Source organism: Oncorhynchus gorbuscha, linkage group LG16, assembly GCF_021184085.1.
Source record: "Oncorhynchus gorbuscha isolate QuinsamMale2020 ecotype Even-year linkage group LG16, OgorEven_v1.0, whole genome shotgun sequence".
Taxonomy (NCBI): Eukaryota; Metazoa; Chordata; class Actinopteri; order Salmoniformes; family Salmonidae; genus Oncorhynchus; species Oncorhynchus gorbuscha.
The window spans coordinates 75184215-75206218 of record NC_060188.1 but is presented as its reverse complement, the minus strand read 5'-3'; the positions used below and the strand labels follow the sequence as shown (position 1 = coordinate 75206218).

The following is a 22004-nucleotide window of genomic DNA, read 5'->3' as shown; positions in this document are numbered from 1 at the left end:
CTTTAAAGGCACTTCAAATAACATTTGATTCGATTCAGTCTCATTCTTTAACTTCAATTTTTGGTTGAGATGGAGATGTGAATACAACATATTAAATATTAACTTGAAGATTACATTTGATATATTTGTATTGTCTATTTTTAGTTGAATCCTGGGTTGAATTAAAATAGACGTTGATGACTTTGCAAATGCTATATAGATCTAAATAGTATCATTGAGCATATATGACTTATGTCTCCTAGCGATGAACGTACTTTGGTGTGAAAAATGCAAATCAATCCCAGAACAGCAGCAAAGGACCCAATGAAAATTCTGGAGGAAACAGGTACAAAAGTATCTATATCCACAGCAAGACAAGTCCTATATCGACATAACCTGAAAGGCCGCTCAGCAAGGAAGAAGCCACTGCTCCAAAACCGCCATAAAAAAAGCCAGACTATGGTTTGCAACTGCACAAATATCGTACTTTATGAAGAAATGTCCTCTGGTCTGATGAAACAAAAATAGAACTGTTTGGCCATAATGACCATCGTTATGTTTGGAGGAAAAAGGGGGTGACTTGCAAGCCGAAGAACACCATCCCAACTGTGAAGCATGGGGGTGGCAGCATCATGTTGTGGGGTGCATTGATGCAGGAGGGACAGGTGAACTTCACAAAATAGATGGCACCCTGAGGTAGGAAAATGATGTGGATATATTGAAGCAAATTCTCAAGACATCAGTCAGGAAGTTAAAGCTTGGTCGCAAATGAGTCTTCCAAATGGACAATGACGCCAAGCATACTTCCAAAGTTGTGGCAAAATGGCTTAAGGACAACAAAGTCAAGGTATTGGAGAGGCCATCACAAAGCCCTGACCTCAATCCTATAGAAAATCCATGGGCAGAACTGAAAAAGCGTGTGCGAGCAAGGAGGTAACCAAATCTGACTCAGTTACACCAGCTCTGTCAGGAGGAATGGGCCAAAATTCACCCAGCCTATTGTGGGAAGCTTGTGGAAGGCTACCCAAAACGTTTGACCCAAGTTAAACAATTTCAAGCTAATGCTACCAAATCCTAATTGAGTGTATGTAAACTTCTGACCCACTGGGAATGTGATGAAAGAAATAAAAGCTGAAATAAATCATTCTCTTTACAATTATTCTGACATTTCACATTCTTAAAATAAAGTGGTGATCCTAACTGACCTAAGACAGGGAATTTGTAATATGATTAAATCTAAGAAATTGTGAAAAACTGAGTTTGAATGTATTTGGCTAAGGTGTATGTAAACTTCAGACTTCAACTGTAGGTTCTGCATGGCAGGAAAGTTGATCTTAGTGATGTACTGTGCTGTATGCACCACCCTCTTCAGCAACTTACAGTTGGATGCTGAGCAGTTGCCATACCAGGTGGTGATGCAACTGGTCAGGATGCTCTCAATGGAACTTTTTGAGGATCTGGGGACCCATGCCAAATCTTTTCAGTCTCCTGAGGTGGAAAAGGCATTGTCGTGCCCTCTTCACAACTTTTTTGGTGTGTTTGGACCATGATAGTTTGTTGGTGATGTGGACACCAATGAACTTTAAAAGCTCTCGACCCGCTTCGCTATAGCCCCGTTAAATGTGAATGGGGGCATGTCTCCTTTTCCTATAGTCCACGATCATCTCCTTTGTCTTGCTCATGTTAAGGGAAAGGTTGTTGTCCTGGCACCACACTGCCAGGTCTCTGACCTACTCCCTATAGGCTGTCTCATCGTTGTCGGTGTGTCATCAGCAAACATAATAATGGTATTGGAGTCGTGCAGGAGTGGACCAAGCATGCACCCTTGAGAGGTCCCGTGTTGAGGATCAGTGTAGCAGATGTGTTGTTGCCTACCCTTACCACCTGTGGGTGACCTATCAGGAAGGAAGTCCAGGATCCAATTGCATAGGGAGGTGTTTAGTCTCAGAGACCTTAACTTAGTGATGAGTTTTGTGGACACTATGGTGTTGAACGCTGAGCTGTAGTCAATGAACATGATTCACACAGGTGGGAAAGGGCCGTGTGGAGTGCGATTGAGATGGCGTCATCCGTGGATCTGTTGGGGAGGTATGCGAATTGGAGTGGGTCTGGGGTTTCTGTGATGATGGTGTTGATGTGAGCCATGACCAGCCTTTCAAAGCAGTGTTGCTTGCCTCGAAGCGAGCATTAAAGGCATTCAGTCCGTCTGGTTGGCGTGTATCACTGGGCAGCTCGCAGCTGGGTTTCAATTTGTAGTCCGTAATAGTTTGCAAGCCCTGACACATTTTTTTAAACCTTTATTTAACTATGCATTCAAATAAAACTATTTACCTTTGAAGAACTTCAGATGTTTTCAATGCGGAGACTCTCAGTTAGATAGCAAATGTTCCGTTTTTCCCAAAATATTATTTGTGTGGGAGAAATCGCTCCGTTTTGTTCATCACGTTTGGCTAAGAAAAAAACCCGTATCCGGGAGTGTAATTATAGCCTCAAGCTCATTACCATAACGCAACGTTAACTATTAATGAAAATCGCAAATTAAATGAAATAAATATATTGGCTCACAAGCTTAGCCTTTTGTTAACAACACTGTCATCTCAGATTTTCAAAAAATGCTTTTCAACCATAGCTACACAAGCATTTGTGTAAGAGTATTGATAGCTAGCATAGCATTAAGCCTAGCAATCAGCAGGCAACATTTTCACAAAAACAAGAAAAGCATTCAAAAAAAATAATTTACCTTTGAAGAACTTCAGATGTTTTCAATGTGGAGACTCTCAGTTAGATAGCAAATATTCAGTTTTTCCAAAAAGATTATTTGTGTAGGAGAAATCGCTCCGTTTTGTTCATCACATTTGGCTAAGAAAAAAACCCCTATCTGGGAGTGTAATTATAGCCTCAAGCTCATTACCATAACGCAACGTTAACTATTCATGAAAATCTCAAATGAAATGAAATAAATATATTGGTTTACAAGCTTAGCTGTCAGGATTTGGCCAGGGTTGTTCCGGTTTTTGGTCACTAGATGCCCCCATTGTGCTTTTTGACCTTTTGTTTTCCCTTGATCCCCATTATTATTTGCACCTGTGCCTCGTTTCCCCTGATTGTATTTAAACCCTTAGTTTTCCTCAGTTATTTGCTCTGTGTTTGTATGTTAGCACCCAGCCCTAGTATTCTGTGTACTCTTGTTGATCCCGGTGGATTCTCTTGTGGAATTCTGTTTTTTGTTCTTGTTTATTTATTTTTGAGTATCTTTTGAGGCTTTTTATGCTATACCTACCACCTTGTGGATTTACCTTTTTCCTGAAGGACTTCACTTTTTTACTTCATTAAATACACTGTATCAAGTACTGCTGTGTCTGCCTCATCTTCTGGGTTCTGCCGAATATTCGTGGCTCAGTTGGTTAAGGGACTGTTTCTCACTCCGGAGACCCGGGTTCGTAACCGGGTCCTGACAGAAACTCAGAGCCCAAAAATGAACCCAGAGGCAGCCAGTTCCCAGGACCTTGTTGCCATGCTGTCCCACCACCAGGAGACTGTCCAACGCCACGAAGCTGCCCTGGTTCAGCAAGAAGCCTTAATGGCTAGACATTCTCATCTTCTGTCGGAGATGCTGACTTCCATAAAGCAGATATCTGATCGACTTACCCCGGCAACAGTTCCCGTCCCAGTACCTCAGATTCATGTACCCATGGCAGTTAACCCCCTGGCTGAACCTCGTCTTCCACCTCCCCAACGGTTCTCAGGTGATCCATGTGCTTGTAAAGGGTTTCTCACCCAATGTTCTCTCTCCTTCGAGCTGCAACCCTCGTCGTTCCCCACCGACCGGTCTAAGATCGCATATATCATCACCCTGCTGTCGGAAAAAGCCCTGGCCTGGGCTACTGCTGTGTGGGATGCCCATAGTTCCTGCTGTGCCAGCTACTCTGCCTTTGCTGAGGAATTCAAACGAGTGTTTCAAGGCCCAAGCAGTGGTCCTGACTCAGCCAAACAGCTCCTGACTCTCCACCAAGGTCGGCGCAGTGTGACGGACTATGTCATCCAGTTCCGCACGGTGGAAGCAGCGAGTGGCTGGAACAACGAGGCGCTCACGGTGTGCTTTCTGAAAGGCCTTTCCGACACTATCCAAGATGAACTGGCCACTCGGGAACCACCGGACAATCTCGAGTCCCTGATCAAGTTGGCCTCACGCATTGACCAGCGTCTGAGAGAGAGAGAACTCAACCGTAGACCTCTAGCCCCTATCAGTCCCAGCTCCGAGTCCCCACCTTTATCCTCGCTGGCTCCACCGGAACCCATGCAGATTGGACGCATCTTCCAGGCTGAGAGAGACCGCCGGATGAGGGAGCGACGCTGTCTATATTGCGGCAAACCGGGCCATTTCCGTTCCACATGTCCCGGGCTCCAGGGAAACGCTCTGTCCCGTACAGACCGGGGGGAACTGTAACGGGAAACATAACCTCCTCCCATCCGTCCAACTCCTGTCTGCTCATTCCAGTCACCCTTTCCTGGGACAACCACAAGCTTCACCTTCAAGCCTTGGTAGACTCTGGAGCCGCAGGTAACTTCATGGATGGTGTCTGGGCGAAGGAGAATGGCGTTCCCTCTGAACCTCTAAGTGACCCCATGAGGGTTACTACATTGGATGGAAGCCCTTTGGGATCTGGACTTGTCACTCATGTCACTACCTCCTTGCGACTTTCAGTTTCACAACACCAGGAATTGATGAACTTTCATTTGATCTCCAGTTCCGAGTTCCCTCTCGTCCTTGGATACCCCTGGCTTCACAGCCATAACATATTTGTGTTTGTTTACTTGGATGACATCCTCATCTTTTCGAGCTCTCTTCAAGAACACACAAAGCATGTCAGACAAGTACTCAAACGCCTCCTAGACAGCCATCTGTACGTTAAGCCGGAAAAATGTGAATTCCATTCATCCCGAGTACAATTCCTGGGATTTGTAGTGGAACCCGGTCGAGTCCAAATGGACCCCAGGAAGGTAGGGGCGGTAGCGGATTGGCCCACCCCCAAATCCGTTAAGGAAGTTCAGCGTTTCCTGGGCTTCACTAACTTTTACCGCAAGTTCATCAAAAACTTCAGCTTGGTGGCAGCCCCTCTCTCAGCTTTAACCAAGGGTGGCAATGCAAGGTTTTTGTGGGGAAGAGAAGCTGAGACGGCCTTCCAAGGACTCAAGCAGCGCGTCCTCTCTGCTCCCATCCTGATACTACCGACTACGGATGAACCGTTTGTGGTGGAGGTAGACGCCTCAGAGGTTGGTGTTGGAGCTGTCCTGTCTCAGAGGGGTGAAGACAAGAAGCTTCATCCGTGCGCTTTCTTCTCACACCGGCTTACCACGGCTGAGAGGAACTACGATGTGGGGGATCGTGAACTCCTAGCGGTTAAGATGGCATTGAAGGAATGGAGACACTGGCTCGAGGGGTCTTCTCACCCGTTTCAAGTGCTTACGGACCACAAAAATCTGGAGTATATCCAGCAGGTGAAGCGGTTGAACTCTAGACAAGCTAGATGGTCTCTTTTCTTCTTCTTTCGATTCCAGTTTATCCTCACCTATCGGCCCGGGTCGAAGAATCTCAAACCGGATGCCCTGTCCCGAGTCTACGCTCCTGCCATTCGAGATGACACGGACATGCCTGTCCTTCCTGCTGCTAAGATCGTGGCTCCGATCTCGTGGCAAGTTGAGGATACCGTGGCTCCGATCTCGTGGCAAGCTGCTGTGTCTGCCTCATCTTCTGGGTTCTGCCGACTATTCGTGGCTCAGTTGGTTAAGGGACTGTTTCTCACTCCAGAGACCCGGGTTCATAACCGGGTCCTGACATTAGCCTTTTGTTAACAACACTGTCATCTCAGATTTTCAAAAAATGCTTTTCAACCATAGCTACACAATAATTTGTGTAAGAGTATTGATAGCTAGCATAGCATTAAGCCTAGCATTCAGCAGGCAACATTTTCACAAACACAAGAAAAGCATTCAAATAAAATAATTTACCTTTGAAGAACATCGGATGTTTTCAATGAGGAGACTCTCAGTTAGATAGCAAATGTTCAGTTTTTCCAAAAATATTATTTTTGTAGGAGAAATCGCTCCGTTTTGTTCATCACATTTGGCTAAGAAAAAACCCCGAAAATTCAGTCATTATAACGCAACCTTTTTTGCCAAATTAACTCCATAATATCGACAGAAACATGGCAAACGTTGTTTAGAATCAATCCTCAAGGTGTTTTTCACATATCTATTCCATGATAAATCACTCGTTGCAGTTTGGTTTCTCCTCTGTTCAAAATGGAAAAATGCACGTACCTGGAGATTACGCAATAGTTTCAATGGAGGACACCGAGCGGACACCTGGTAAATGTAGTTTCTTATGGTCAATTTTCCAATGATATGCCTACAAATACGTCACAATGCTGCAAAAACCTTGGGGAAACGACAGAAAGTGTAGGCTCATTCCTTGCGCATTCACAGCCATATAAGGAGACATTGGAACACAGCGCCTCCAAAATCTGGCTCACTTCCTGTATGAAATTTAATCTTGGTTTTGCCTGTAGCATTAGTTCTGTGGCACTCACAGACAATAGCTTTGCAGTTTTGGAAACGTCAGAGTGTTTTCTTTCCAAAGCTGTCAATTATATGCATAGTCGAGCATCTTTTCGTGACAAAATATCTTGTTTAAAACGGGAATGTTTTTCATCCAAAAATGAAATACTGCCCCCAGAGGTTCAAGCAGTTAAGGAACAAATTCTTATCTTCAATGACAGCCTCAGAACAGTGGGTTAACTGCCTTATTAAGGGGCAGAATGACAGATTTTTACCTTGTCAGCTCAGAGATTTGATCTTCCAACCTTTCAGTTACTAGTCCACCGCTCTAACATTTACATTACATTTAAGTCATTTAGCAGACGCTCTTATCCAGAGCGACTTACAAATTGGTGCCTAACAACTAGGCTACCTGCTGCCCCACAACTGATTAGCATCAGAGCTGTTGTAGTAGGATTCAATTTTAGTCCTGTATTGACGCTTTGCTTATTTGATGGTTCGTCGGAGGGCAAAGCGGGATTTCTTGTCAGTGTCCGGATTAGTGTCCAGCTCCTTGAAAGTGGCAGCTCTAGCCTTTAGCTCGGGGCGGATGTTGCCTGTAATCCATGGCTTCTGGTTGGGATATGTACGTACAGTCACTGTTGGGATGACGTTGTCGAAGCACTTATTGATGCAGCTGGTGACTGAGGTAGTATACTCCTCAATATACTCCTCAATACCATTGGATGAATCCCTGAATATATATCCAGTCTGTGCAAGCAAAACAGTAGCGTAGCATCCACGTCATCTGACCACTTCTGTATTGAGTGAGTCACTGGTACTTCCTGCTTTAGTTTTTTCTTGTCAACAGGAATCAGGAGGATATATTTATGGTCATATTTGTAAAATGAAGGGCGAGGGAGAGCTTTGTATGCGTCTACGTGTGTGGAGTAAATGTGTTCTAAAGTTTTTTTCACCTCTTGTTGCACATTCTGGTAGTTACTGGCTATACTGGCTGGGGGTCGGGACGTGCAGGCGGCTCGGGCGGACTGAGCAGTCCGGCCAATCTACTGCCCACTATGCACATGCACACCATTTCATTTCAATGTGGAAATTTGGGTAATATTTGGTTGAGACGTGGTTGAGATTTCAACTTTTATTCACCCACTCAAAAAGACAGAAAGAAGTTTGTTGAATTCCAAATGTGTTATCACTACGCTTTCAACCTTCTAAAAGCACAACAAAATTCTAATGGAAAAATAATGATTTTTGGTTAAATTGTCATCTAAATGCGCTTTCAACCATTTATAAGCACAACAAAGTTCAAATGGGAATACACTGGCAGATGTTTTGTATTTATACAACAATTGAATGTGTTTTATCTAATAGCACAACCAAATTACCTGGATTGCAGTTGAGATTACATTAAAAGTACAAAATCCAAATGATCAATGCTGTTCAATATTTTGTGCAGATTATTACAGCAATTGTGAACATCTTCACAGACCTGCAACATTTTCATGATATCTTGAACATGCACACTTTCTATGATTACATAATAAGACATTAATAGTTACAGTAGGCTAACCTAAACATGTGACCATGGATGTGTTACCCATTTTAATCTTGAATAAATACTTTTGCATTCGTATTTGTATTTGTTGACTGAACAGTAGATCAGGTGGGACAACAGTAGGGCCTGTAGCACCTGCCTGGTTTATACTGCTGTTAAGAATGCAGAGGAGCGCTTTATTATATACAGATTTCTCCACATCCTAGCTACTGTTGTATCAATATGTTTTGACCATGACGCAATCCAGGGTTAATCCAAGCAGTTTAGTCTCCTCAACTTGCTCAATTTCCATATTATTCATTACAAGATATAGTTGAAGTTTAGGGTTTAGTGAAGGATTTGTCCAAAATCAATGCTTTTAGTTTTTGAAATATTTAGGACTAACATATTCATTGCCACCCATTCAGAAAGAACAACAGCTCTTTGTTAAGTGTTGTTGTCATTTCAGTTGCTGTGGAAGCTGATGTGTATGTTAGTGTGTATGTTAGTGTTGAGTCATCTGCATACATGGGCATACATGGACACACTGGCTTTACTCAAAGCCAGTGGCATGTCGTTAGTAAAGATTTTAAAAAGTAAGGGGCCTAGACAGTTGCCCTGAGGAATTCCTAATTTTACCTGGACTTTGTTGGAGAGGCTTCCATTAAAGAACACCCTCTGTGTTCAGTTAGACAGGACACTATATATCCACAATATAGCAGGGGGTGTAAAGCCATGACACATGTTTTTCCAGCAACAGACTATGTACTATAATGTCAAAAGCCGTCCTGAAGTCTAATAAAACAGCCCCCATGATCTTTTTATCACCAATTTCTCTCAGCCAATCAATCTTTCGAAGTCTTTCGAAGTTGCTGTGCTTGTTGAATGTCCTTCCCTATAAGCGTGCTGAAAGTTTGTTGTCAATTTGTTTACTGTAAAATAGCATTGTATCTGGTCAAGCACAAGTTTTCCAAAAGTATACTATGGCTTGGTAACAGCCAGATTGGTTGGCTATTTGAGCCAGTAAAGGGGGCTTTACTATTCTTAGGTAGGGGGAAAACCTTTGCTTCACTCCAGGCCTGAGGGCACACAGGTTTTAGTAGGCTTCAATTGAAGATATGGCAAATAGGAGTGGCAATATCATCTGCTATTATACTCAGTAATTTCCCTTCCAAGTTGTTAGACCCCAGTGGCTTGTCATTGATGATAGACAACATTTTTTTCACCTCTTCCACATATACTTTACAGAATTCATAATTTAGTCAGATAAACTTCGATATGTAGTGTCTGCATTTGTTGCTGGCATGTCATGCCTAAGTTTGCTAATCTTGCCAATGAAAAAAATAATTAAATTAGTAAGAATTATCCATGTGTTTTGTGATGAATGAGCCATCTGATTCAATGAATGATGGAGCTGAGTTTGCCTTTTTGCCCAAAATTGAATTAAAAGGTGCTATCATTCTTTATATAATTTATGTGTCATACTATAGATTCTACTTCTTTTTATTCAGTTTAGTCACGTGATTTCTCAATTTGCAGTATGTTTTCCAACCAGTTGTGCAGCCAGACTTATTTCTGTAACGGCGTTCTTCTGTTGAAAGAGGAGCGGACCAAAATGTGGCGTGGTGGTTACTCATGTTCTTTAATGAAAATTTGAATGATACATGAAATAACTAAATATACAAAACAACAAATGGAACGTGAAAACCTATGCAGCCTATCTTGTGACAACAAACACAGAGACAGGAACAATCACCCACAAACACACAGTGAAACCTAGGCTACCTAAATATGGTTCCCGATCAGAGACAACGAGAATCACCTGACTCTGATTGAGAACCGCCTCAGGCAGCCATAGACTATGCTAGGCAACCCTACTCAACCACAGTCCCAATACCTACTAAACCCCAATACAAAAACACACCACAAAATAAACCCATGTCACACCCTGGCCTGACCAAATAAATAAAACACAAAATACTAAGACCAAGGCGTGACAGAACCCCCCCCCCCAAGGTGCGGCCGCACACCTAAACCCATAGGGGAGGGTCCGGGTGGGCATCTGTCCACGGTGGTGGCTCCGGCTCGGGACGTGGACCCCACTCCAACCAAGTCTTAGTGCCCCTGTAACGAGTCCTTTGATTGGCGACCCTCGCCGCCGACCTTGGCCTAATAACCCTCACCAAGGACCCCACTGGACTGAGGGGCAGCTCGGGACTGAGGTGGAAGCTCGGGACTGAGGGGAAGCTCGGGACTGAGGGGAAGCTCGGCACTGAGGGGAAGCTCGGCACTGAGGGGAAGCTCGGCACTGTGGGGAAGCTCGGCACTGAGGGGAAGCTCGGCACTGAGGGGAAGCTCGGCACTGAGGGGAAGCTCGGCACTGAGGGGAAGCTCGGTACTGAGAGGAAGCCCAGTACTGAGAGGAAGCCCAGTACTGAGAGGAAGCTCAGGCAGGTAGTTGGATCCGGCAGATCCTGGCTGACTGGCGGATCTAGAAGAGTCTGGCTGACTGGCAGATCTGGAAGAGTCTGGCTGACTGGCAGATCTGGAAGAGTCTGGCTGACTGGCCGATCTGGCTGTTCCATGTAGACTGACAACCCTTGCTGCTCAATGCAGACTGGCAGCCCTGGCTGCTCCATGCAGACTGGCAGCCCTGGCTGCTCCATGCAGACTGACATCCCTGGCTGCACCATGCAGACTGACATCCCTGGCTGCTCCATGCAGGCTGGCAGCTCTGGCTGCTCCATGCAGGCTGGCAGCTCTGGCTGCTCCATGCAGGCTGGCAGCTCTGGCTGCTCCATGCAGGCTGGCAGCTCTGGCTGCGCTGAAGAGGCAGGAGACTCCAGCAGCGCTGTAGAGGAGGAAGGCTCTGGCAGCGCTGAACATGCGGGAGACTCCAGCAGCGCAGGAGAGGAGGAAAGCGCTGGCTGCGCTGAACAGGCGGGAGGCTCCGGCAGCGCTAAACAGGTGGGAGACTCCGACAGCACTGGAGAGGAGAAAGGCTCTGGCTGCGCTGAACAGGCGAGGCGAACTGAAGGCCTGGTGCGTGGTGCTGGAACTGGTGGTACTGGACCGAGGATACGCACAGGAAGCCTGGTGCGGGGAGCTGCCACCGGAGGGCTGGTGTGTGAAGGTGGCACATGATGGACCGGACCGTGAAGGTGTACTGGAGAGCCTGAGAGCAGGGCTGGCACAGGACGTGCAAGGCTAGGTAGGTACACTGGAGGCCTAGTGTGTGAGGCTGGCACAATTTTCACCAGCCGACTAACACGCACCTCAGGACGAGTATGGAGCACTGACCCAGGGGCCATCAAATCCCCGACACGCTCCGTCGGACGAATATCGTACCTAAAGCATCAAACTAGCAACTCTCTCATTACTTTCTCCTCCAATTTCCCCATTAACTCCTTCACAGTCTCTGCTTCGCTCACCTCTAACACCGGCTCTGGTTCTGGTCTCCTCCTTGGCTCCTCACGATAAACAGGGAGAGTTGGCTCAGGTCTGACTCCTGACTCTGCCACACTCTCCCTGAGCCTCCCCCCAAAACATTTTTGGGGCTGACTCTCGGGCTTCCTTCTGCTCCGCCGTGCTTGTCTCTCCAACTCCATTCTCCTATAATCCTCTTCGCACTGCTCCAGCGAATCCCAGGCGGGCTCCGGCACCCTCCCTGGGTCGACCGCCCACCTGTCTATTTCCTCCCAAGTAGTGTAGTCCCGATATTGTTGCTAATGCTGCCGCTGTTGCTTCTCCTCATACCACCGCCTCTCAGCTCTCTCCGGCCTCCAGTTCTTCTTTGGGGCGGCGATATTCTCCAGGCTGATCCCAGGGTCCTTCTCCGAACAATTCATCCTCCCATGTCCGTTCCTCCTTTCGCTGCTTCTGCTGTCGCTGCCGGTTGACACGCCGCTTGGTCCAGTTGTGGTGGGTGATTCTGTAACGGCGTTCGTCTGTTGAAAGAGGAGCGGACCAAAATGCGGCGTGGTGATTACTCATGTTCTTTAATGAAAATTTGAACGATACATGAAATAACTAAATATACAAAACAACAAACGGAACGTGAAAACCTATACAGCCTATCTTGTGACAACAAACACAGAGACAGGAACAATCACCCACAAACACACAGTGAAACCCAGGCTACCTAAATATGGTTCCCGATCAGAGACAACGAGAATCACCAGACTCTGATTAAGAACCGCCTCAGGCAGCCATAGACTATGCTAGACAACCCTACTCAACCACAATCCCAATACCTACTAAACCCCAATACAAAAACACACCACAAAATAAACCCATGTCACACCCTGGCCTGACCAAATAAATAAAGAAAACACAAAATACTAAGACCAAGGCATGACAATTTCCTTTTGCCTCATCTCTCTCAACCAGCCATTTTTTAAATTTCTCATCAATCTAAGGGGATTTCAAAAAATTACAATCATTTTCTTAATGGGTGCATGCTTATTTGTAACTGGAATAAGCTATTTCATAAATATGTCAAGTGCAGTGTCTGGTTTCTCCTCATTACACACCACAGACTAGCACATATTATTTTCATAATCAACATGGGAATCACTACAAAACGTATTCTATTACCTCTTATACACTATATTAGGACCAGCCTTTGGAACTTTGGTTTTCTTAGATATGGCTACTGTCATTGTGATCACTACATCCGATGGATTTGGATACTGCTTTTAATCAAATCCCAGCGGCATTAGTAAAGATGTGATCAGTGCATGTTGATGATTTCATTCCTGTGCTGTTTCTAACTACCATGGTAGGTTGACTGATAACCTGGTTGCAGGCACTGGTTACAGTTTGAAGCTTTTTCTTGAGTGGGCAGCTTAATGAAAGCCAGTCAATATTGAAATCACCCAGACAAATATACCTCTCTGTTGGTATCACATACATTACCAAGCATTTCACACATATTATCCAGATAAAGACTGTTAGCACTTGGTGGTCTATAGCAGCTTCCCACAAGAATGGACTTTAGGTGAGGCATATTAATCTGTAGTCGTATTACTTCAACAGTATTTAGCTATCTTTACAGGAATGTGGTTCTGAACATAGACAGCAAAGCACTGTTAGCATTTCTTCCTTTTTTTTTGTAGATGTTATAACCATGTATTGCTGCCACTGTATCATCAAAGGTATTATCTAAGTAAGTTTCAGAGATTGTCAGAATGTGAATGTCATCTGTTACTAGCAAGTTATTGATTTCATTAACCTTGTTTCTTAAGCTACATATGTTAATGTGGGCCCTTTTTAGGACTTTTCTGGGATGCTTGATTGTTTTCATTGCTTTATTGGGAAGCTTAGCAGAAGAAGACATGCTCATGTTATTTATGTTTGAGCTGATAGTGCAGGGTGAGCTGCACACAGTGGACTTCCTACTAGGGCACACCGCCTCAGTGCTGACCATATAACTCTGGTTCATAGGCACATGATTACAGCATACAATAGCTGTAGGATCAATAGAGGCATTCAGGGCAGTTAGAGGGACATAAATTAAGTTACTTACATTGTGTCTGCTAACACCCCTGGGACAATGTACATTTGCAGCTGGGCTTCGGTCATTGATAAGTGATTGTCTCAATGCATCCTTGAAATGTATGGACAGAGTCCAGAAGCCAAGATGATTTAGATGGACTCTGTCATTCCTGTAGAGCTTCTTCTGTTTCCAGAAGGTGACAAGGTTATCTATAAAAGTGATACCAGCAGAGCTACAGTAATCTTTTGGCTAGGTGTGTAATGCCAGTAACCTGCTGAATCTTTCACACCCTGGACCGAACGATAGTGCTGGACCTGAAATAATTGGCAGCTTTTTGGAATCTTTCAATGCTAGAATCAGTTCCCAGCTAGCCCTCCTAATGTCATTTGACCCCACATGGACTACGACAGCGTCAGTTCCTGGCAGCTGTCATAGAATGGTCGGAAGCAGCCTTGTAATGTCCTGTACTCGTGCTCTAGAAAAGCAAATGTTTTTTTGCACCGGGAACCCTGATATTTCTTAACATAGAACTGCCGATGACGACAGCTGGTGCAATGGCTGAGGAGGTCCTTACCGTTCTTACGCCTTGAGTGGTTTCGCAAACACCTTGAGGGCTGAAGGGAGTGGGGCCGATGGACCTGTGACAGCTGTAGTATCCATCTTGGATGATGAATGGGCCGAAGTCTCGGACAGCCTCACAGTCTGATGAGGATGGGAGCTCTGAGGATCTGAACATGAGGTAGAAGCCACCAAAGACGGAGACAGAACAGAGTATGAAGGTGCGGGTACCTTTGGATTTGATCTCGAATCGGAAGCCCCCAGGGAAGGTAAGCCTACACCAATCACACAATAAATTGGAATTTTTATACAATTCACGATGTGGAAAATGAATGACGGTGTAGAGTACACTGTTTCCTTCCCTCCTCTTATTTTTTTCTACAGTTTCTCAAGGGGCCATGCAACAAACCTGTTCCATAGGCTCTGAAACTATTTCTGGGGATAAAATGATTTTAAGTGTGACAAGACTAAATGATGTTAGGCCATGCAGCAAACAGATTTACTTGAACTGAAGTACTTAGGCTTTTATATCACTAAAGCCAACTGATGTTTTATGGATCTATCTATTGGCACTGTTGCTTTCGTCATGCTGAGTGAATTCGAAAATGAAAATGAAAGGCTGAATCAACGTTGTATCAAGGTTATTTCAACCTAAAAATATATGTAAGGATTGTTGAATAAACGTGGAAACTGATTGGATTTGCAAAAAGTCATCAACATTTTTTTTACCCAACTTTTAATTCCAATGACATGGTGAAACTATACGTTTTTTCACTTTGAATTCAGGTTAAATGTAAATCAAAACTAGACATTGAAATTACTTCTGTGCCCAGTGGGATGTTTGATTATTATTCATGAATGACTCTGTAAGTGTTGATGCCATCTACAGTACAATACCTTCACCTGGCTTTGTGTCATGTTCAGTGAGGGGGCAAGCTTGGCTCTTTCATCTGAAGACAGGTACTTATTCTGTTGAACGGTTGTCTCAGGGTTCAACATTTGATAGCCACTGAAGGTTAGTCTGGTGTGTTGAACTTTTCTGTCTGTATTGCTTCTGTCTCAGGTTAGAGAACAGAACACACTAAATACATCATAATGGCCATTCACAGCTCCATTTACATTCTGTATCGCCCCATTTGATCTAAATAATGTATGCATTAAGATAAAACTAGTGAATGAAAAAATTATGTAATTTAAAAAAAATAAAAAAAAACAATTATTGTGGTATTCATAAACATTAATCCATGATACAACTCCTCTTCTTTACTGAATAAATAAACAAATTAACAGCATACATTTTGCAAAGTCATTTTGCTGAGCGGAGAAGAGTGGGTAGGTGAGGCTGTGTTTTCATACCACTCCCCCAACCTTAAACTGAAGAGGTTGTTCTGTCTCAAAACAAAACTAGACACCTGTCACTCTAACACAAGCCAACGTCACTGCTGCCCTGCTACTGTATCAGTCCAGTCTGTAGACTCCATAGATAATAACCACACTTCAAGACAGGCAAACCTGAAGAGAATGGGGAACAGTAAGAGCAGTGGTAGGAATACAATATTAATATTATTCACATTCTGATGTGCTCAACAACATATGTGTAGACAGATATAACACATGTACAGAAATGAAATATAATATAATTTAAACATAAGCATTAAGGTGTCTGTAATAGAATATACTTGTGAAAAACGTGTGAACACATTATTAAATAACTTTTTATAGCTTCCCAATGTTATTTTACAATGGCTTACAAAATTGCTCGGTGGCTTCAAAAGCCCCCTGTCTGTCTTCTAGGGGGCATACGCATTATTGGTAAAAACATAGCAAAAATTGCTATTCTAAAATGAAATGGTAATCTATTAATAATAAGCAAGGTTGGGGAGTAACGGATTACATGAAGGGATAAAAAAAAACTGTAATCCGTTACCAGCAAAACTATTGTTATCAGATTACAGATACTTTTGAAAAACTAGAGATTACTAAAAGATTACTTTTAAATTCAGAAAGGATGTTTGCGGATTTTTTTTTACACTTCTCTGTTTTTTTTCAATCACATTCAATTCAGCATTGAAAAAAGTCGTTTACAACTGGATCGCGGGAAAAGAGCAGGAATAGGCTTTCATAGGCTACAGTCCAAGCTATGTCTTCCAAATGTGCGACTGCTGTCGGTATCCAAAGATTATCCAACTTGAATAAATGCTTGGAGGTAAGGATGACAGCAGTGGTGTAGTCTACGGCGATACGTTTATGATTTAAAAAAAAAATCTACACAGCGCATTGATGTGAAGCACAATATTGCTCTCTCATTTAGCTATTTTCGGTTTACGGATTGTGGTTGTTATGTATGTCTGTTCACAAATCTAAATGTGTATTTGAACCCAATAATGGTTGAACTCAAGAAGTTTAAAACTGCCAATCAATCATTCTTTTTGGAACCAGTGGACGGCCTGTGAAAAATGCGCTCTTGTAACAGCTGCATAGTGCGGATAGCCTATGGAATAAGTGTTTTTTTTATTGCTCAGTCTAATTCATGCTGATATATTTAAAAAAAATCCATAGGCCTAATGGACACATGCGCAAACTTGCACACTTTTGATAGACTTAAAAAGAGGCCATCTGTAGTTGCTACATCCATTTGTGGATTTATAAATTATATACATATATACATATATGTATCCATTGATTCTGGTCAGTCCTTGCATCCATAGCTCTGTCAATTAACCTGAGAGTGGTTACATTTTTCCAGGGCCATTCCTCAGCTTTTTACCAAAACAGAGGCTGGGTGGCTGTTTTGTTATTGTTTCATCAATGGATTTGCCCTTTAAACAGCTGTATATTATCAAGATATCAAAGTGTCACCAACAAAAAGGTAAACAATTGGCCGATAGCAAATGCAGCATATGGCATCATTTTTAACATGTAAATAGCACTTTTCAGTAGTGCTCAAAGCTTGCCATTCCATGAGTGCAGCATTTATTTTTCAACTGGAATCAATGAGCCCAATCAGTCCTCCATGACAACAAAATCATAAACAACAGAGTCGGGCTGGCTATTAAGTCTTTAGTTTTGGGGTCATGCTCAGGTAAAACAATTTGGCTAATCTATATTTCCAAGTCCTATTCTTGAAGATCAAGGGGTATAACATGTATTGGAATGACTGGAATTCTGATAGACTTTGGTTTCTAATGTAAATTGATATTTTAATCATATTCGTATATGTAGTAGAAAGCGATGGGTTAGAAGAAGCCTACATAACCAACCCATAAAGTAACATTTTACAATTATATATGGCCAACTTTAACTTTAATTTATCCTGCAATAGCTGTCATTCAATTGGTAACATACATTTTTGTCTTCTTCTAATGGGGAAAGTAATCTAAAAGTAACGGAATGTAATCAGGTTACATTACTGAGTTTGGCTAATCCAAAAGTTACGTTACTGATTACAATTATGGCCAGGTAACTAGTAACTGTAATGTATTACATGTAAAAGGTAACCTACCCAACGCTGATAAAAAGACAGATTTCCATTGTTGTTTGTATATAGTTGGTGCAGGTAAGAAAATGAACATCCAATTCTAAATCTGCAAATATATAAAGAGACCAATTATCAGCAAGTATCTAACAAATTATTTAATGAAAGCCAATGTGAAATGCACCCAGGTAATGCCATACAAGCACAGACATTGGAATGTTTGTGGAGTCATAAAATGCCGTACACTAATTATAGGAGTTTAACATCCATTTCTGTAGGCCTATAGAAAACTTTCTTCCCACGGGATCTTCTTAATCATGTGCAGCAGGGTACCAGGAGGATGTTTCCTAGAAATGGTTTGCATACAACAATGTCAATAATAACAAAGAGATGCCTTCAAGACTGCTTAGCGGAACACAAGTCCTTACACCATGGTGCCTCCCTACAAGCTATGGGTGTTGATCGTGTTCCGGCCTGACATAGAAAAGGAAATCATCTTAAACAGCTAAATCCAAGGGAAGTTGTGGGATTTACAAACTACAGGCCACTAAGTACCCTGGTTTAAATGAAAATATGGATTTCTCACCTTTCCTGTCGAGTCTTAAGAAGTCCCTTTGCTGTCATCTAGTAGTAGACCTATTGTTTTTTTGCCCTCTGCTGTGTTTAGTCTCCTGCCTACATGTTTGCTGTGATCTAGTGTACTGTAAAATAGATTTTGCCCAGTCATTCAAGGTTAGAACTACTTTTCTAAGGATTCTGATGCTTCTAGCTTTGATTTGCATTTTGATAAAATACTGTATCTATACTGAACAACAATATAAACGCAACATGCAACAATTTCAACGATCTTACAGATTTACAGTTCATATAAGGGAATCAATCAATTTAATGTTTTTATTGGGCCCGAATCTATGGATTTCACATAATTGGGGATGGGAACAGCAATCGGTAGGTTTTGGAGGGCATATGTCCACCGACTTAGGAGCCAGGCTCACCCAATGGGGAGCCAGGCCCAGCCAATCAGAATTAAATTTGCCCCACAAAAGTGCAGTTTCATCAACTGTCCAGGTGGCTGGCCTCAGACGATCCCGCAGGTGAAGAAGATGGATGTGGAGGTCCCGGGCTGGCGTGTTTACACATGTTCTGTGGTTGTGAGGCCATTAGGGTGTACCTCCAAATTTTCTAAAATGGCATTGGAGGCGGCTTATAGTAGAGAAATTAACATTCAATTCTCAAACAGCTCTGGTGGACATTCATGCAGTCAACATGCCAATTGCACACTTCCTCAACACTTGAGACATCTGTGGCATTGTGTGTTGTGACAAAACTGCACATTGTAGAGTGACCTTTCATTGTTCCCAGCACAACGTGCACCTGTGTACTAATCATGCTGTTTAATCAGCTTTTTGATTTACATCACCTGTCAGGTGGATGGATTATCTTGGCAAAGGAGAAATGCTCACTAACAGGGATGTAAACACATCTGTTAGAGAAACAAGCTTTTAGTGCGTATGGAACATTTCTGGGATCTTTTATTTCAGCTCATGAAACATGGGACCAACACTTTACATTTTGTGTTTATAGTTTTGTTCAGTATATTTAACTTTTTGATGTGTATAGCATTGCTTACTAGGTGTTGTCCTCTGATTTCTGTAACTAATCTCCCCTTCAAATCAGGGTTGATTGGAAAATGCTGTCATAAAGAGGACATCGTATTATCGTATCTTTGTACTCCCTGACTAAGGCCATGCAGCCAAAACGCGTCTGCGTTTGTAATCTTTGTTTCCATTAAACATGCCATACAAATAAAGCCATTTTAATGAACTATGTGAAGAGTGCCTTGGTCCTTCATTTTTGATGACCAATTTACCCCTTTTACCAAATACGTTAATAATTAATATGTCATTTGGACTTTAGCAAGAGATAATGAAACTAAAGGATCAGTGAGCTCTTTGCTATAAAACCATAAACTCAAGGACATTGAGGCTTAAGTGTAGTCAAGACCATAATATGAATAACAAAGTTCACAAATATTTTTTTATAGTACATGAAATGTGATGAAGTTATTAAGCACAGGAAACCCATAAACTTCATTTTCACACTTGTCTTGACTTGTCTGCAAACTGCGAGAATGTTTAGACTTATCTTAAAGTTTTCTGAAGGAAAGTAGACTTGCCATTAGACCACCATTAAAAATAATCTTCCTCCCTCTCTTTAGAATTTTGTCCAAAACATGGGCGTCAATGTCTGGGGCCCCTGTTCTTCCATAAAGGGGTATTGGGGACCCAGGTGTGTCTGAGTCTGGGAGGTAGGCGTGTGGAGAGGAACAGGGAGACCTTCCGGAATGGTCTGACCTTCAGCAGTCGTCCAATCAGGGTCCAGGAGAAGATACATCTGCGGGTGGAGCTTTGTGACCAGCACTGGAATGGAGCTTTGCGGGTGGGATTCACCTCCATACCCCCCTCCTCCTGTGGGCCACTCTTCCCCCCTGCCATGGCCATCCCTGACCTCACCACCATCGACCGGTACTGGGCAGCCCCCGTGCCCTCCAGCCTCAACATGCCAGAGGCAGAGCTCCGCTTCTGGGTAACCCCTAAAGGGGTGCTGGTGTGCGAGGGGCCAAATCGTGTGAGGTACCTGCTCCTGGAGGGGGTGGATGTGAGAAGCCCCCTCTGGGCTATTATAGATGTCTACGGGCAGACCAGAGCTGTGCTCTTATTGGGTGAGGCATTTGGTGAATTTCTTGTTTAATCAAATGTAAAAATCTATTTTGTTCCAGATTATATCAAAATACTACTTAACTGATCTGTTCTTTATATTATTCTTCCATTCCTCAGGATCAAAACAAAAAGGATGCAATACGCGGAGGTCCTGCCCTTATGAGGACAGCTACATGTGTGTGAACAAGGTCTTCCCAGTTGCACCCCTCGGGGCATCCACCTCCCCACTGACCCTATCACTACCACACAGATGGACTCCTCTGCAGGCGAGTAACCAATTGCATTATTAAAGTCTAGTCATTCAGGCTGGGGAGTGTAAAAGCAATAAAATTGATATGGTTACAATACAGTTTAATTTCAATGTTTAGAATAATATGGATTTCTGTTGATCGTGTTCTTTAAAGGTGATTAAAGTTCTCTTTGCAACTTCTGTCTTGGCTTGGTGATCATAATGTTTTTGTTGTTGTTGCTGTTTATCTATCCTACACTGTAGAGCGGGACTTGGTTGAAGATTGCGCTGTGTCTATCCTTGAGAGCTTCTGTTGTCCTATCCTGTGGGCACCGCTGCCTGTGCCAATGCTGCGCAGTGCGCGTCACCGCTGAGTTCGGAATCTGCCCGCTGTGTCGCCAGTCAATCAGATAGCGAGGACAGATGGAAAGAAAGTTGACTGACAAAAATTGAAAGCACATTTTCTATACCAGGTGAAATCGCACATCATTAGTTCATTGTTATGGATGTGCCAAATAAATGTCACTAGAAAACACCTTAGACAAATGCAGTTACTTTGTTGTTACTCTGGCTGCACTGTTTGACGTGACCTTAAGTTAGCCATAGTTGGCTAGCTAGCAAGCAAGGGATAAGAACGTTGCCAGCCAGTATGGCAGTAGAACATTTAGATAGAACGACTGGGTCGCGTCCATAGATACTGAACAAAAATACTTAATGACTGGATCACGTCTCTGGCAACGAACCGATAGAAAGAATGTCCTGCCGGCTTGGGTAGCAACCCTAGGTTTGTGTCGGGACTATATGTTTCGGGGCAATATGTTGTGGAAGGATGAAATAGTATGAATAAATTCATAAAAATAACATTTTCAATTAAAATATGTAAATAATTTGAATATGTAGGTAACCCGTTGTATAAAAGTGATAATACCCTTGAAGCCTGTGTTTGGAGGATATATTGCCACCATTTGCTGGCCCTTGACTTTCTCTCAGGCCTAACAACCCCCGTGCCAATATATCCTCCAAACTCCAGCTTCAAGGGCACTACCACTTAAATAACAGGCCCAGGCTATGCTAACTTGATGTACTGTAGGCCTAGACTTTGTCAATGTACAGATGTGTTAATAGTTTCACTATATAAATCCACATGTAAATAAAAGTGAATTTATCCTCAAAGGTACACTGTTCTTTTTATTTGTATTTTTACATTGTAGTTATTTAGCAGTCGCTCTTGTCCAAAGCGATTTACATCTTAAGATAGCTAGGTAGGACAACAACATATCAGTCATAGTAAGTACATTTTTCCTCAATAAAGTAGCTATCAATCAGCAAGGTCACTTTCGATGCGCCTAATGACATTATATTCATAGTCTGATAAAAACAAGTTCATCTTGTCAAAATGTAACAAAGCAACAGTAAACATGTCGTCCACCACGAATATTCTCCCCTCTCAGGCCAAT

General features: G+C 43.0%; 1 protein-coding gene across 1 annotated transcript; it reads left to right on the top strand.

The window, feature by feature from the left end:
- The first annotated feature begins 15540 nt into the window (after positions 1 to 15540).
- LOC124000908 (E3 ubiquitin-protein ligase NEURL3-like) lies at positions 15541 to 21724 on the top strand. The gene is made up of 4 exons (XM_046307599.1): positions 15541 to 15666; positions 19817 to 20320; positions 20436 to 20584; positions 20812 to 21724. Exons 1-4 carry the CDS (start codon positions 15645 to 15647, stop codon positions 20959 to 20961), a joined length of 825 nt encoding a protein of 274 aa, XP_046163555.1. The 5' UTR covers positions 15541 to 15644; the 3' UTR covers positions 20962 to 21724.
- Positions 21725 to 22004: the final 280 nt, after the last annotated feature.

Excerpts from the sequence above, each read along its gene's own strand:
- LOC124000908 (XM_046307599.1), top strand. The coding sequence starts at position 15,645 with ATGGGGAACAGTAAGAGCAGTG. Across the intron at positions 20,321-20,435 it reads CAGAGCTGTGCTCTTATTGG|GATCAAAACAAAAAGGATGC; the intron begins GTGAGGCATTTG and ends TCCATTCCTCAG. Across the intron at positions 20,585-20,811 it reads ACAGATGGACTCCTCTGCAG|AGCGGGACTTGGTTGAAGAT; the intron begins GCGAGTAACCAA and ends CCTACACTGTAG.